Source organism: Chondrus crispus, genomic scaffold (assembly GCF_000350225.1).
Source record: "Chondrus crispus Stackhouse genomic scaffold, scaffold_407, whole genome shotgun sequence".
Taxonomy (NCBI): Eukaryota; Rhodophyta; class Florideophyceae; order Gigartinales; family Gigartinaceae; genus Chondrus; species Chondrus crispus.
Genome location: NW_005179304.1, coordinates 24,909 through 39,517, shown reverse-complemented (window position 1 = coordinate 39,517; position 14,609 = coordinate 24,909). Strand labels below are relative to the sequence as shown.

The 14,609-nt window shown below is 49.4% G+C and overlaps 3 protein-coding genes; all 3 read right to left on the bottom strand.

Annotated features, from left to right (window-relative positions):
• Positions 1 to 1,952: 1,952 nt before the first annotated feature.
• On the bottom strand, positions 1,953 to 4,385 carry CHC_T00001182001 (hypothetical protein). XM_005718539.1 is given in 2 exon segments: positions 1,953 to 2,081; positions 2,082 to 4,385. The coding sequence occupies 1 exon segment, from the start codon at positions 4,383 to 4,385 to the stop codon at positions 2,082 to 2,084; it is 2,304 nt and encodes a 767-aa protein (XP_005718596.1). The 3' UTR covers positions 1,953 to 2,081.
• A 212-nt stretch (positions 4,386 to 4,597) lies between these two features.
• Positions 4,598 to 5,194, bottom strand: CHC_T00001181001 (hypothetical protein). XM_005718538.1 is given in 3 exon segments: positions 4,598 to 4,705; positions 4,706 to 4,716; positions 5,056 to 5,194. The coding sequence occupies 2 exon segments, from the start codon at positions 5,192 to 5,194 to the stop codon at positions 4,706 to 4,708; spliced, it is 150 nt and encodes a 49-aa protein (XP_005718595.1). The 3' UTR covers positions 4,598 to 4,705.
• A 745-nt stretch (positions 5,195 to 5,939) lies between these two features.
• Positions 5,940 to 14,257, bottom strand: CHC_T00001180001 (hypothetical protein). XM_005718537.1 is given in 2 exon segments: positions 5,940 to 6,226; positions 6,227 to 14,257. 1 exon segment carries the CDS (start codon positions 14,255 to 14,257, stop codon positions 6,227 to 6,229), a length of 8,031 nt encoding a protein of 2,676 aa, XP_005718594.1. The 3' UTR covers positions 5,940 to 6,226.
• Between the last annotated feature and the right edge of the window lie 352 nt (positions 14,258 to 14,609).

The following is a 14,609-nucleotide window of genomic DNA, read 5'->3' as shown; positions in this document are numbered from 1 at the left end:
TTGTAACTCTCTCCTTGAAACTTCGTTAAACACATGGTTCATGAAGCCACTTATGAGCACTACGGGCATGAAGGAGGGATCATTTAATGAACACCGGGTTCTCAAGTCCCTAAAGATGTTCTTTGACAAAAACGAAGTACAGGATGTGACACGAGTCTGTACTGCGGGCGAGCCAAACATTCTAAATGCATTTGCGTACGATTACAAGATTGAATACTTGCAAACTGTTGGAATAATTGGCTCCAAGAGGGTGAAGTTAGTTGCTGGGAGCCCTGACGGTGTTGTGGCAATTTCAGATAATAAGGGGGACGTTTGTATCGCAGCGATTGGAGATAAAGACGATGACTGCCGTTAATACGATCGAGAAAGCAATAGAACTTAAGAGCAAGTACACTTCTTTGACTGTGCTCCCAAACATTGGTAGTAACCCGACATCTATGAAATTTTTCATGACTTGGTGCCGACTTCAAGCTACCGGCTGCAGTGCCTTCATCATAGTGCAGTGTTTGCTAAGAGAACTGTACTTTTTATTGTGGCAAAGGGAAGCAATATGGGCATGGGTTCTATTATTTATGGGACACTGTTGCAGTTTAACAATTCGTTTATTGCCGACTATTTGTACTGCATTTCAACCGTTCGTATATATTGTTTTGAATGGATTGGTAATGATGCAGAAAGTATAACCCTGCACCTAGATGAACTTTTGGTCAAGAGCCATGCAACGGATCTGTTCTCATACGCACCATTCTATAACCTGAGCAAATCATACAAAACGCTTGCAGAAAAAAATGGCCCCCTTCCCCCAGCTCGTATGATCAGACCTTCTTCGTTGATATTTTGGAACCCAACGAAAGGAGGTGTAGATGAATTTTCGAGAGCATTGAAACACCTATGCTATACTAACTCGTCTGAAACCCCCATTGTAAGTGTCATTGGAAGGCTTGTCTGTGCACAAATCAATAATGCGGCTATAGTGCATCGCCTTGTTGTCGCAAAACAGAAAGGCTTACTACCTAATAAGGGGGATCAGAACAGTCGAAACGGCAATAACTACACTGCATTAAGACATGACGTGTCCAGATGCGCGTCGTTCTCAGATTTTGCTAGACATCTAGCTCGTGAATGGGTTGAAAACTCGCAGTCTGTTACGGGGCCTAACGACCAGCCATATCGGGATGTCAGTGAATGTCATATGCCAGTTATAAGGCCGGTTTATGATAAAAAATGCGGCATCTAAGTATAATAGGCCAGCTGACAAAGAAAGGAGACTTTGCAGTCCCGAACTGCACACAAAGGCAAAAGGAAAGCTGCGTACTGCTCCTTGTGCTCTTTTAACTATAAGTTTGATTTACAAGGTGTGACATTTAAGAAGAAGGGTGGTTCAAAGGAGATCCAATGGTGTCTGTTATGTAGGCAACCGATATGTTGTTCAAAATGCTGGGACAAGTGGCACACGGACGAAGAGCTGCATCGGGCAACGGTTTCTCCTCACCAAAAAGAAGATTTTAGAGATAAGGCTTTAGCCTCACTGTCAGTTGAGTAAACACCTAGTCCGTATGAAATGATAGTGCTCTGGCAGAACTAATAATGTTGTTGCGATCCAAAAAAGACATGAGGACGCGTTTATATGCACAAGTTGGAATTACTACCCTAGCCAGTCCTCAACACCATGTCGTCATGCAGAGTGACGGAGTAGATGTTTTGGGTGATGAGCGTGAAAAGAGTGATCAATTTCGTGATCTGCGTGATTCTGCAGCAAGACGTTCACGTATTGACCGGGTGAACTTTACGCTGCACAGAGTGATGTTCACGCAGTAATCGTGATTCACACAAAATCACGAAATTTCACGCCCCGCGTGATCAATAATCATCACGCAGCTTGCATGGGGCTACTGTTGTCTCGAAAGAGACCACTGCAGAACAGTTATATTCATCTTACAACACAATCAGACCACTGCAGAACAGTTATATTCATCTTTACAACACAATCTACGAATGATCCCATTCTCCAGTATTGGTCATGCCGAAATTGTGCTATGTTGAGGTAACTAGTCACGAAATATGCATGCCACATGTATCGTCTATGGGTAGTAGCCCCCTTGTAATGCCCAGTACCCCGCGGGAGCACCACCAGGCCCATTAGGATATAGCGCTGAGGCTTGCGAACCCGCGTGAGAGACAGGTCGAGAACCAGATGCGTTTTCAGTCCTTCCACTGAGTCCTTCCCTGCCATTCCAGCCCATGTTCGTCCCGTTGTTTCCTACGAAGGTGTTGGTGCCAGCCCCCCCTGTAGTAGGTGAATATTCACTGTAAGCTACCCCGTGGACAAACCCGCCACCAACACCGAGTGGGCCAAGACTGCTCCCTGTCGGTGGGGGAGCTCGCATGTGCTTGTATGAAGCCTCACTGGATACTTTCTGAGTATTCGAATGAGATGATGGAAGGTAAGCCCCAGGGGTGTATACGCTTTCACCCATTCCTGAGCTCGACCGTGTTCGACCAAGTGTCACTGAACCGTCGTCAAACCCGAAACCACCCCGGGAGCTTTGTGCAGGGCCCACTTGTCCAGCATGAGGGTAGGGGAATTGATTCGGACCTGCCGCTGTCATGGCAGGTGGCGCTGGGTATGGTGCGTTCGGAAAGGCATAGACCGGATATTGGATCGAGGGATAACCTGGTAGCATGTATGGAGCTCCGAGAGGATCAATACCTGCAGGTAGGCCTGAAGACGAAAGCCCACAAGTGTCATCTATGTCAGCAATTTCGTGAAGGCTGTCTTTCCGTGTTGCACCAGGAACTGAAGGGACCGCAGGAAGGTCACCCAGTCCTGGGATACCAGCAAACTTTCCATTCCCGGAAGCTAGCCCGGACAGACTAACCGGATCGTTTAGTGAAAGTGACCCAGGCGGACCTGCTTTCAGTGATCTCGCGCTCCCAGCATCTCCAGAACTTTCGAATGAACCGATGGCTGGTGAGTACCCGTGTACCTGCGGTATCAAGTACGGTGGCCCATAGTTGGCTGTGGCGTAACTCCCCGCTGGTGCAACCGGCAAAACTGGAAATACTCCTGATCTCGCCGACTTACTCCCGGACGGAGACGATACGGGCACTGAGGCAGAGTTGGGCAACAGCTTGTCGGCCTTGCGATCAGCCGGACTTCCGATAGCTGCATGCACAGAACGAGAGACCACGGAAACTGCACCAGGTGTGTTACTTGGCGCATTCGACGCAGACCCGTGAGTAGTGACGGAAGGATCTCCGACAATACAGGAATCATCACCTTCGGTAACGGCTGATACGCTTTCTGATGACTTGCCTGATGCTGACCAGTTCACGCCCTCTAACCCATTCAAACCGAGAGAGCCAAATTGCAAACTAAGCGATTCTCCTACTCCCCCGCCCACCTTAAGACCGGATGAGCTTTCAACAGAGCCAAGCTGAGGCGCCTGGGCCCCCTCGATTCTCGACACATCTTCTGAAACTCTGTCCGATCGGGATGCCCACACACCTTGCACTATGGAGGGCGTACCCAGCTTTAATTCCTGGCTGGTGGTGGAGATTCTGGATGCCTGATCAACTACGCAAGGATTTGATGCCTCGTCCATAGTCGAATCGTATATCGCCGGTTTTGAAATGCGAGCCTCCGCGCGGACTCTAGGACTTTCATCATCGTTTTCGTCAGTAGCATGTAGCTCCTCCGACAATGCTTTGTTAACTGATGACACTTGCGACCTATCAACCGCCGGGGCGACCATGAGAGCAGGTTCTTTTCCATGCGCAACGTCCGCGAGTCCAGCCCTCTCTATACTGGCAGTGACCTCCTGCTCTACTTTGGCGTGGCTAGTCCCTGTCGCTACTGCTGCTGCGTAGTTGAACTTTCGTCTCAATATGCGAGTGTTATCTCTTTCTTCAGTAGGCATTGACGTTATACCACATTTTTTTGAGCACCCAGCCGCGATTGGAACCGGATCTGGTTCCAGATTCATTCTTTCGAAAGCGTTCCCACAATCGTCTCGAGATTGCCACACTTCTAATTTGTGAGCGCATGGTTTCTGCGCAACCCAGACCCCTTCTGCGGTACGTGTATCCAAGTTATTAACACTGTGATCTACCTCCGGCCACATGCCTGCATGTGGCGAATCGGAATTGAAGACGGGGCTGTCATTCCGTTGACGTGAAAGTCGCTGGTTCTCAGTCTCTCTTGTAAACAGCTTTTCAGGCCTTTCATGCTTTTCGAAAGGTGTGGCGGAAGGGTTGTCCTCACGGGAGCTGTCAACGGTACGGCTCTTGGGGAACGAATTCGTGGATGCACCCTTGTTCCTATGCGTTGAAGGACGTTGAGTGCGTCTGTGACCACTGCGAACTGCATTGGTGCCAAAGGACATGTGAGGGGTTTGATTATTCTCGCCGGTGATCTTAGAGAAGGACCGGGATACTGGGCGATAGACGATCTTCTTCTTTTTTGATACTTCTGACCAGACTGATACGCCTTTGCCACTAAGAAATCTCTCTATGGCCATAGCTTCATCCATTCGACAAGCCTCGAGGACTCTGATCGCCTCTTCTCGAGATACATTACAAACTTCTGTGATGTTTTGTAGTTTGTCCTCATATGTACCAGTGATATTGCTAGAAGCATGGGAAAGGATAGTTCCGTCCATATTTCTGAGACAAGTGGTGGAAGGCTGGGTCGAACAAGTGTGGATTAGAAAAAAGCTGCTGTAAAACAAAACGTCAGGACCATAGTGTGTGTGAGCACGGTAAAAGGTAAGGCAGTAGACAACACAATATGTGTCAGAAATGAAAATCCCGTGTTAGTTGTTAGGGTATATGAGAGTCCGTGACGACACCAGAAAACTATGACGTGCGTCCCGGGAAACCAATTTCTTTGGCAACGATAAGATTGCCATAGTGCACAAGTGTGGATAGATGCGAGAGTATGTACCCATCGCCTCAGCGCATTTGAAGAGCTGTTGAATATACGGTCATTTATGACCAGTGCTCGCTGCGCGACAAGATGATGTGACCGGGGGGCATAAGGAGAGAACAACGTACCACAAAGCGAAGCGGGCCTTTTGGGCCGCTCTTGATCCACAAGACCGAGTAGAGCTGTTTTCACGGCGTTGAGACTAAACAGAGGTATCTGATTGCTATCTAGATGGAGGCGGGTTGTAGGGTGGGGCGCATGGGACATGCAGAACGAAAGAAATGGAAAAGCGGGACGATGCTCTACTCGCACTCCACACTACAGTTCGACTAAAATGGCCGCCGCACCGACTGTCCACAGGTAATGCCAGATTCGGCCCAGCGACAGCCGTACTGTAAAGCAGCTGACCGTTCAGATTGCTCGTATCGGCGCCCTATTAGGCCACAGGGGGGACGCGCAATAGTGCCGCTTTTGTTACTGCCACACTCGGATTAGTGCCGCCCAAGATTGGCAGACACAGGTCGTGCCACGTGTCACAGACGACGTCGTCGTCCAGGGTTGTGTGGGATCTTTGGAGAGTCTGGGTGTGGGGTACGATGTGAGCAATGCTTTATCACTCTGCAAAACGAGCCTTTTTGGTTGGAAGCTACCCTTGTTTCCGACCCTCCCTCTCATGCCTACCCACATGCCTACCCAAGGGTAGACATGTTTACCCTCTCATGTCTACCCAAGGGTAGACATGAGAGGGAGGGTCGGAAACAACAGAGTTTTGTTGGCCGAGCAATGGTGCACCCCACTGATCACTACCGCTCCGGATTAGTGCCGTTTTTCTAGTATTCAGTGAATATGTGTGAATACTATTCACACATGTGTGAATACTATTCACACAGGGCGGCACTAATGCGTAGGGTCCACTGTATTGGGAATGGAGGCATACAACAGTGAAAAGCGCTACGCTGTATCTATGCTATGCCTATGCGTGCTGTGTTGGATTTCGAACCTTCGGCAAATATTGCATATTTCATCTTTTGGTTTTTGGTTTCATCGTCAAAAAAGACGAGTTTATGATTTAAGTGCGCTCCTGCCTTTTTGCACAGTGAAGCTTCGTATAGGAGCAAGGGCTCTTTGCCGCACCGCAAACTGTCATTTCAACGGGGGGCACCGTACACTTGAAATCTGTGAAATCTGAGGAATGTGAGCAGGATCCAGTGCCCTACCCGCCTAAAACATGATTCTGATTTTTGTTGTGTACAGTAATTCAGCAGCAGAACCCCCCCACACTCGCCTGCCAGGTGTGGTTCACATTCCTTTCCCCGTCAGCATTTTGAGCTCCGGTATGCGTTGTGCAACAAATGCAAAATCCTCCGGACTCAGTAATTCCACAAACAGCTGCGCACCGACTTCAGCGTCTACTGGTATTGGACTTTGTAGCAAGATTGATTGTCGTGCAACTTTTTCGGCCTCTGTCCTTACCGCCATGCATGGATCATGCATGCATCGCACAATACTTTCAACGCAGACACCCAGCGCAAACTTGTTCTGGACTACACAGCTCTCTAACGCTCTTACAGCCATCTGTCGAACACCAGCTTCCTTTGCACTTTCCGCCACTGCACAAATCTCTCGCAGAATAAGTCGACCCATGTCTGCCTTGGGTCCATTCAGTTTCAGCTTTCGCTTCTCAAAACTGAGAGCGCTGATAAGTCTTGCACCAGCCCCACACGCGGCTGACTGCACAGCTGAACAATTGTGCTTCAGCCCAAAACATAAGATTCGTACAACTCTCGTCAACTCATGTTTCTCAACATCATCGGCACACTGTCTCGTTGACAGTATGGCCCCGAGAGCATGAAATGCCGCCGCTTGTTCCAGCTCTTTTCCGTGTTCTAATTTCGCTAGGACCAACTTGACTATGATCATGTATTCTTCTTCCTCGTCGCATCTGCATACAGCCGCCAAAGCCAGTCCTGTCGTATGTCTCACTTCAGGACTGGCATCAGATAACCCGGTCAGCAGGCCTTGCGCTTTCTTCACAAGAGCACCAGGGCTTCGTGCGCAGTTGTCCAACACTTGACAAAACGACTCCAACGCAGCCTTCTGTAACCTCGGGGATAATCCACCGATGCCCACCGATATCAATTCTTGCAACAGCGCATCTATTCTTAACACAACAGGAGCAAGTGCACCAAATGCTAAGCAAGCCTTTCCTCGCAACAACGGGCTGCTTTCGTTAAGGCTCTTCAAGAACATATTTTGTAGCTGCGGAGAAAAAGTTCGCAACTTCGACGGAGCTATCCTCAGCAAGATTGTGAGATCCGTGAGCAACGCGACTTTCACTTGCCATGGTATTCGATCGGACATCGCACGGATCAAAGGTCCACAAAGTCGAAGGGCCAAGGACCTCACCACATCCAATTCAGTCATTACCAGCAACTCCCCTATTGCCAGGGCAGCTTGTTCCTGCAGCGCCACCTCCCCCCTTATTACTGCGTTGGAAAATACTGAAAAGAACAGGCCACATGCTTCTGCAAACCGATTGTCCAAAGCGCAGCCACGGATTCCATTCGATTTTTGCTGATCACGGACTGCTCTTAGCGAGCGTCTCATGACTGGGATGTGCGCTACCAGCGTTGCGCTAGGTACGACCGAACATAGATCCGACAAGGCTTGAGAAGCTCCTCTCGTAACCAAATCAAAAGAGTCCGCAAGCTGTCGAATGAGCGTATCCAGAAGCTTTCCTGCAATCCTGGAAAGCTGCTCTGCACTACCACTTCTACACAACATAATACAAGCCTGGCCGGCAGCAATTCGAGGTCCTTCATAAGTTTCGTTGTATCGCAAGAGTATTTCATCACAGGTGATGCTGGACGCACTCTCACAACATGAGATCAATGCACTCATCAGTCTCAACACGGAAACGTGATTCGCCAGACCAGGCGATGACTCAATAGAATCAACCAGGCAACTAGTGACACCTGCAACATACCCTTTGAAGTCTGCCGGGGCAACTGTTGCGGCGACAGTTAGTACTCGTGCTTGTTTTGCTGTTAAAGAAGCTTGCAGAGTTGCGCAAGAAACAATACAGGGCATGAGTTGATGTCCATTTCTTAGTAACATATGTGAGAGTGCATCAAGGGCCACGTCAGAGCTTGTCTCGTCATCTGCCGCTTCTTCAATCAGCCCGGGGATGACATCGTCAATGATAGCGTTGCCCAGGGGTCTTAGTAGTGATGAAAATATACTTCCAGCAGTTTCTCTAACACTTTGTAGCTCACTGCGAAGTCCGTCACAAACAGAGCCTATCAAATCTTCGGCGTATTCCTGCAACTGTAGCTTCGGACTGGAGCGGACCAACTCCCGCACACCTTCACACGCACCGTGCCGTTGCCTCTCCGAAAGCGCATTGTCCTTGAGACCAGTTTTGAGAATGGGGAGCACAGCGGGCACGACTCTTTCACCAAGCTTCTGGGCAAGATCTCCCAACGCTCTCCCTGCAGACACCCTGCTCTCTTCGTCATCATTTGCAAGGCCATTAACAATTTGGTGGATTGCGGCTGGCATTACGTCGCGCAATGTTCGAGGCGAATTGGAAACTATTGTCTTCCATACATGCACTCCCGCCTGTCGAACGTAAATACTGGTGTCACATTTGACAATGTACAGCGCAGCAAGCAATTCCTCCAGCTCCGTACTCTCAAGAACAAGCGAAATTCTTGTCATGGCAACATCTGCCGTGAGGGCGGCTGCAGCGTCTTCTGGGGAATCAAAGAGAGCGCTTTTCTGGTCCTCATCCGTCTTTTTTTCAGGCACATCAAGATCAGACACAATTTCCACAATTCCTTTAACATCGTTTCCGTATCCAGTTGCACCTGGGATTTTACATACACTGAAGTGTTGTGGGCTGCACTCTGCTATCACAAGAAGCATATTCCCGAGCAATTGGGTACCGGCTAGGCGGATCCGCCATGCGTTGTCCCGCATCGCAGAAAGGAGACTGCCCAGAAGTGTTTTGCGAGAAGAGATTGCGTAGGCTGTAACCAGACTTCTGCCAGCCTTCAAGGCAGCATCCCTTACGCTGTCTGCATCGTCCGCCAATCCCTTGAGAACCATATCAAGAACCGTGGTCATTTCGTTCTCGAATCTCTCACCGAGCACTTGGGGAACAGATGCAATGAAAAGCAATCCGCCTTCCCTTGCTTCTGTCGAAATCTCCCCAGAAATCTTTATCTTGGACAGGATATCACGAAGCCTTTGTTCAGGGAGAGACGTCGTTATTTCGGCAAGACCCATTGCAGCACCCGATCTCTCAACACTGGAAGTCACTCCTTTTCCACGATCGCCAGCGTTTTGCGACAGGGACGAAGGCACAGTTCCTTCTAAAAGCTCACTGAGTAGCCACTGCACAAGTCCGTCTAGGCTCTCTTCCCCAAATGACGCTGCCAATGCTCCTATTGCTTGAGCAGACATAAGACGTACCTCCGGTATAGCGTCAAACAGATTCATCCTTAGTGCCCGGAGCAACATGTCCAAGTATGGAAAAACATCTCCTGGGTCTGAGACATTGCCGCAAATCGAACCGATTATTGCTGCTGATTTCTTTTTCAAATCTGAGGAACGATCGCGCAGCGCACGATGCAAAAGAGGAACCAGCAAGGCAAGAGAAGCAGTGTCAATTGTGTGCATGAATTCTGAACTGAGAATCCCGTCAATAGCACCTTTCGTTTTCACCGTAGGGTCTCGGAGGGCAGCAAGCAAGAACGGAGACAAATTTCGAATCTCTGGATTCTTAATGACAGCTGCCACACGACTCAATGCCGACTCAGAGGACTGTATTACTCGTGGATGGACATCGGTGAGTGCATTTGTCAGTATAGGGACTATCTCCGGTAGGCACTGCGACAGTTGCCTCGGTGCGCAGAACGCCATAGCTCCAAGAAGCTGTGCGCTGCCGGCCTTTGTTCTCCATTGCTTACCCCTCAAGCCAGTGACTAAGGATGGAAGAATCATGGAAACGCCATGTGATGAAGCTTCAGCCATTGACGCTCTTGCAGCTGCCCAGCACGCGTTTCGCACTTCCGACAGAGAATCTCCCATGCAAGACAATAGCAATGGTATTGTGGCCACTATAAACGGTTCAAATTTCCTTCCCATTATTAGCGCATGTGTCTCAACCAGTATCAATCCAGTTTGCCGTCGATGCGGAGACTTACTGGAGACAGCGTCTTTTATTCTCGACATCGTCCGCATTCGCTTCATAAAATTCAAACCCATACCATGGCAAACACCTGCTAGAGCGCAAGAAGCGCCCCGTCTCACCCCATAGCTCACCTCCTCGTCCCAGATGCGAGACATAAGCGGGTCAAGAATTGAATTGGGGTCACAACTACAAAGCCAGGCCTTCGCCAGAGGAACCAAACATCGTCCAGACGCGTTTTGCACAAGCTCCGACGGAGTTGCCACAGCGCTCTTCATCATCTGTTGCGCTATGAGTGAAATGCGTGAGTCACTTGGAGAAAGAAATTGAGCGACATCTGCCAAGCATGAAATCAGACACTCTTGTCGACCATCTGCTAGTCTTAAGTCTTCTTCCGACGCATATGATGGGATTGCTTGGTTAAGGCGCAATTCAATTAAGGGTATCAAGAATGAAGGCCCGTCACTTCTAGAAGCTCGAGCAAGTGCAGAAGCGGCAGTTTTCATCACAGCCTGTACCTTCTCATTTGGATCTAAGAGTCCTGAGTCCAAGAGGAATTCGAAGCAGTCGCAACACTCTGCCGTCACCAATAAACCATTCCCCGACATTGCCTTAATGGTAAGTGCAACGCCTTCCCTCGTCACCCACATGCTGTCGCGAGAGTACCTGCCATCAAAGCGCCGATCTCTCATTTCCGAAATAGACATCCGCTTTCCGTTCCCTTCACTTCCAACCGTTTTCTCAGGCATCGCATGCAAGTACATCTCGAAAAGCTTCGAAATGATGGCTCTTTGAAGGTTCTCGTCTCCAGATGTTTCGAGCGAAGCAGCTGTGGCCTTGGCTGCCATAGCTCGGATATCACTCTCCGAATCCTGGAGAAGAGTCAGCAAGCAAAGAGTGTCATCCAGAACATCCAGCGGATGACGGTACAGCTTCCAGAGCTCTTGAGAGAGTCTTGCGTTTTCGTCTTCTGTGTCAAAACATGACAACCATAAGACACGTCCAAGGGCACTGTCATGTGGGCATCTTATTTCTTCGGAAGCAAAATGAGGAAGGTGCCCTATAGAAGCTAGAGTTGCAGCACGAACAGATCCATTTCCAGACAACGCCCCTCTCAAGACTTGAGCAAGCTCACCGGTTCCCGGCGTCAAAAAGTAACTTGTCATGCACACCAATACTTCAGCAGCCGAAACAAATGCTTCATCTTCTCGCTCTAGAGCCGAGATGGCCCACGCCCCAGCACCTGACTCCACTGCAACGATGGCTGAGTCAATGGCTTCTGGCTTGCTTTGTTCGAGGAGAATTTCAATTGCGCCCTTCACAAGAGCTCCCTCGCTTCGCTTTTGCCGTGATCCCGCCATACGGGCCCCAGATGCATCTCCCAAAGGCCTCAAGCCGCGAAGGAGTGTTTCACGCAGAATTGGCATGACGAGCGAAAAATCTCCTTGTTCAAGAAAAGGGGGAACACACCGTTTCAGCCCAACAATGATCCTGGACACGCTGTCAACGACTCCCACCCCTCGTCCCAGGCCATACAAGCACGTGCAAATGTCTGTTCGAAAGCTTTTCAAGCGTTGACTTGAGACCATGACTATTGAATGCAGCGCTCGCCTGCACTGTACCTCTAGTTCGTCAACCTTTCCTAGAGGAGCAACTAGAGAGAGGAGCATGCCTATAGATCCGTGGGCACTTTTTGGCGCCTCGAAGACAAGCATCTGGATTACCTCGAGGAGTATGTGGAATTCTCTCTTGTGCCTGTGTGAATTATTCTTCTTAGTCAAACTGGGCTCTCTGTTTTCGATAGTGATGTTTGAGTGGACGTGAGGAAGACCCTCTCTGCTTGTGATTCTAGCTGTGTTGCTCATTCCCCTTGCACTGACATATGCTTCTGCAGCATGTCTTTGTTGGTTGAGGCATTCATCCTCAGTCAAGAGTTGTTGAGACTTTTCACGGCCAGACTCTTCCACACGCTCCGTCGTTACAGCGCGAACCGCGTGTAGAAACAACTCTTCCACACGCATCAAAGAGCTCTGAAAGACTCGATTTGAGTACGGATTATGGGTATGTGCAAGGGCTCGCAATGCATTGAAGGCTGCCGATGAGGCGCCGGGATCTTCACTAAATAGTCCTCTGGGACCAATAAACCGCGTAATGCAACTGTCTAACCAATCTCCATTGCAGCCGCGAGAGCTGGTGTTGTCTGGTGAGTCGAAATTTCGCTCAAGTGATACCCAATATCTTGATAGGCGCGAAGGACAACCTGGTGCAGCTTGCTTGGCGCAAATCCTAGGGTGATTCGCAGCCATGGCGACTGCCGGTATGATGTCGCTCGGCACTCCCGGCATAGCCACAGCCAAGAGAATGTTCCCAATCCGTTCAGCAATCACGTCACGGTTTCCAAAGTTACCGCTGACCGCAATTTTATCGCTTGTATAGTCGCCTTCAAACTGAGTACCCCAGAGCACTGCAAACATCATTTTCACATCGACGCCCTGTTCCAAGAGCTCTCGAACTTGCAAGATCGCCAGTTTAGCCAGCTCTGCCTTTCTGTGTAGACAGAATCGAAACGTTGTCGCTATGGAGAATTCAGTAAATCGATCAAAAGCAACGAGACGCTTGCAACAAAACAGGGCACATCGCACATCATCGGCCGTTCCCTCGTGAAATATACCCTTCGAATCGACCGCCGCTCTACCAAACAGTCTGTGCAGTGCATTCCAGAGATTATCGAAATCCTCTAAAGTGCGAGTTTTAGGGCTGCAGACAAGGAGAGTGATTGAACGCAAGCAGTCTTCTCGGCTTGCTTTCCCATGGGAATTGACTATCGCTTGTACTGCTAAGAAACCTGTTTCTCCTAGCAAATCCCACATCAGAGCTGGCATTGGATTCGATCCCGTCAACCCAGTCAGCAAAGCCGACTTAGCCCCTCCCCAACATTCTTTGGTAAGGATGTCGACAAATATAGTAGAACATCTTCGAAGAGATGATGGCCACTGACCGCGGCCAAGCCAGCGAACCATAGCCCAGCAAGCAAACTTGGACATCTCTGAGACGATTGCGAATTGAATGTCATCATTTACCGCTTTCCGATCGCAAATCCGTTGCTGCATGTGATCTAGCGTTGTTGAGATGATCACCGAATCGCCTATCATGGAGAAATCTTCAGCTGCAGAAGACACATACGCTCGCAAGCTTCGCACGATCGCAATTTTCTGGTATGCATATTTCGACACTTTGAAGCAATCCAACAGCAATGAAATGCCGATTCGAAACACCTTTTCGTCGTGAATGCAATGGCCAAGAGATGCCGCAAATTGAACACAAATGGCTCGCATTTTCTCGTCGCTGCCTTTCAAGCCCTTCTCTACGGCTCTGAAGTATACTTTCGCTTCAGTCGCTAAGACTGTCACATCGAAGATCCGGAACAAAGAACAAATAGCGGGCAGCGCGACCTCTGGCTGCCTTGCCAAAGCCCTTTGTATCTCAAAGAATATGCCGGGATGAGCAAATCCCTCCCCAGCTCCTTTCAAACGAGCAGCGGGCAACTCGCGGATACGGTTGGTGATGCAGACATGGGACTTCATACAAAGCGCAACAACCGCTTTGACAACTCGAAAGTGGTGCTTTGATTCCAACTCTAATGGTATTGCGGCCAGCAAACCGACAGCAGCAAGGCCCTCAAAAGAAATTCTCACAGACGCCTCAAGAGCATCGAGTAAGAACGTTGCCAAACTAGTCTCATTGTTAACCATTGCTTCGCGGGTGACTTTGAAGTAAGCCGTGTGCAGAAAGCGACGGCGTTTTTTCTGTGAATTTCCTTTCTTAGCGTGTCCTCTTTCAATCGCGCCTAGCGGGACCAACATCAACTCCATCGCCATGGCGGCAGATGCTTTCTCTTTGCAGAAAAATGCTCCACACATTGCAAAAGAGAGGGCGGTTTTTGGCGTGGGAACATTCTTTTGGAGTAATTGACGTAAACTAGCAACGTCTATTTCGGAATCTAAATGCGACAGTAGGTTTTCATTCTTGAGGTGTAAGAAGTAAACACTAAGGCGTTCTGGGAAAAAAGAATCATCCGGGCACCGTGCTTGACCTTTCAAAGAGTCGCCGCGTGAATGTGGCGACGAGCAGTCCATAGCCCTGGATCTTACGTGGTGTAAATTGCCGTTGGCGAAAAGATTGCTTGTGCTTCTCGGCTTGAACCAAGGAAATCTGAACCGATAACAAGGATGGTCGATGCGCAACCTTGCTCCGTTCTCGATGTTAGAGAAAGTCCCCCGCTGCGGCAGATCGCGACTTTGTCGTTATCGTCGTTACGTGAGGAAAGGTTTGGGTCCGGACCCTGGCATGGCGTGGTTTATCCCCAGGCCCGAAGTCTCGAGGGACACGAGTGTGAAATTCCGGTTGTTTTTTAAATTTCGTACACAACGTACACATGTACAGTAGCTGTGCACAGTACACTGATCACAGCAATTAACCTGGGCCAAC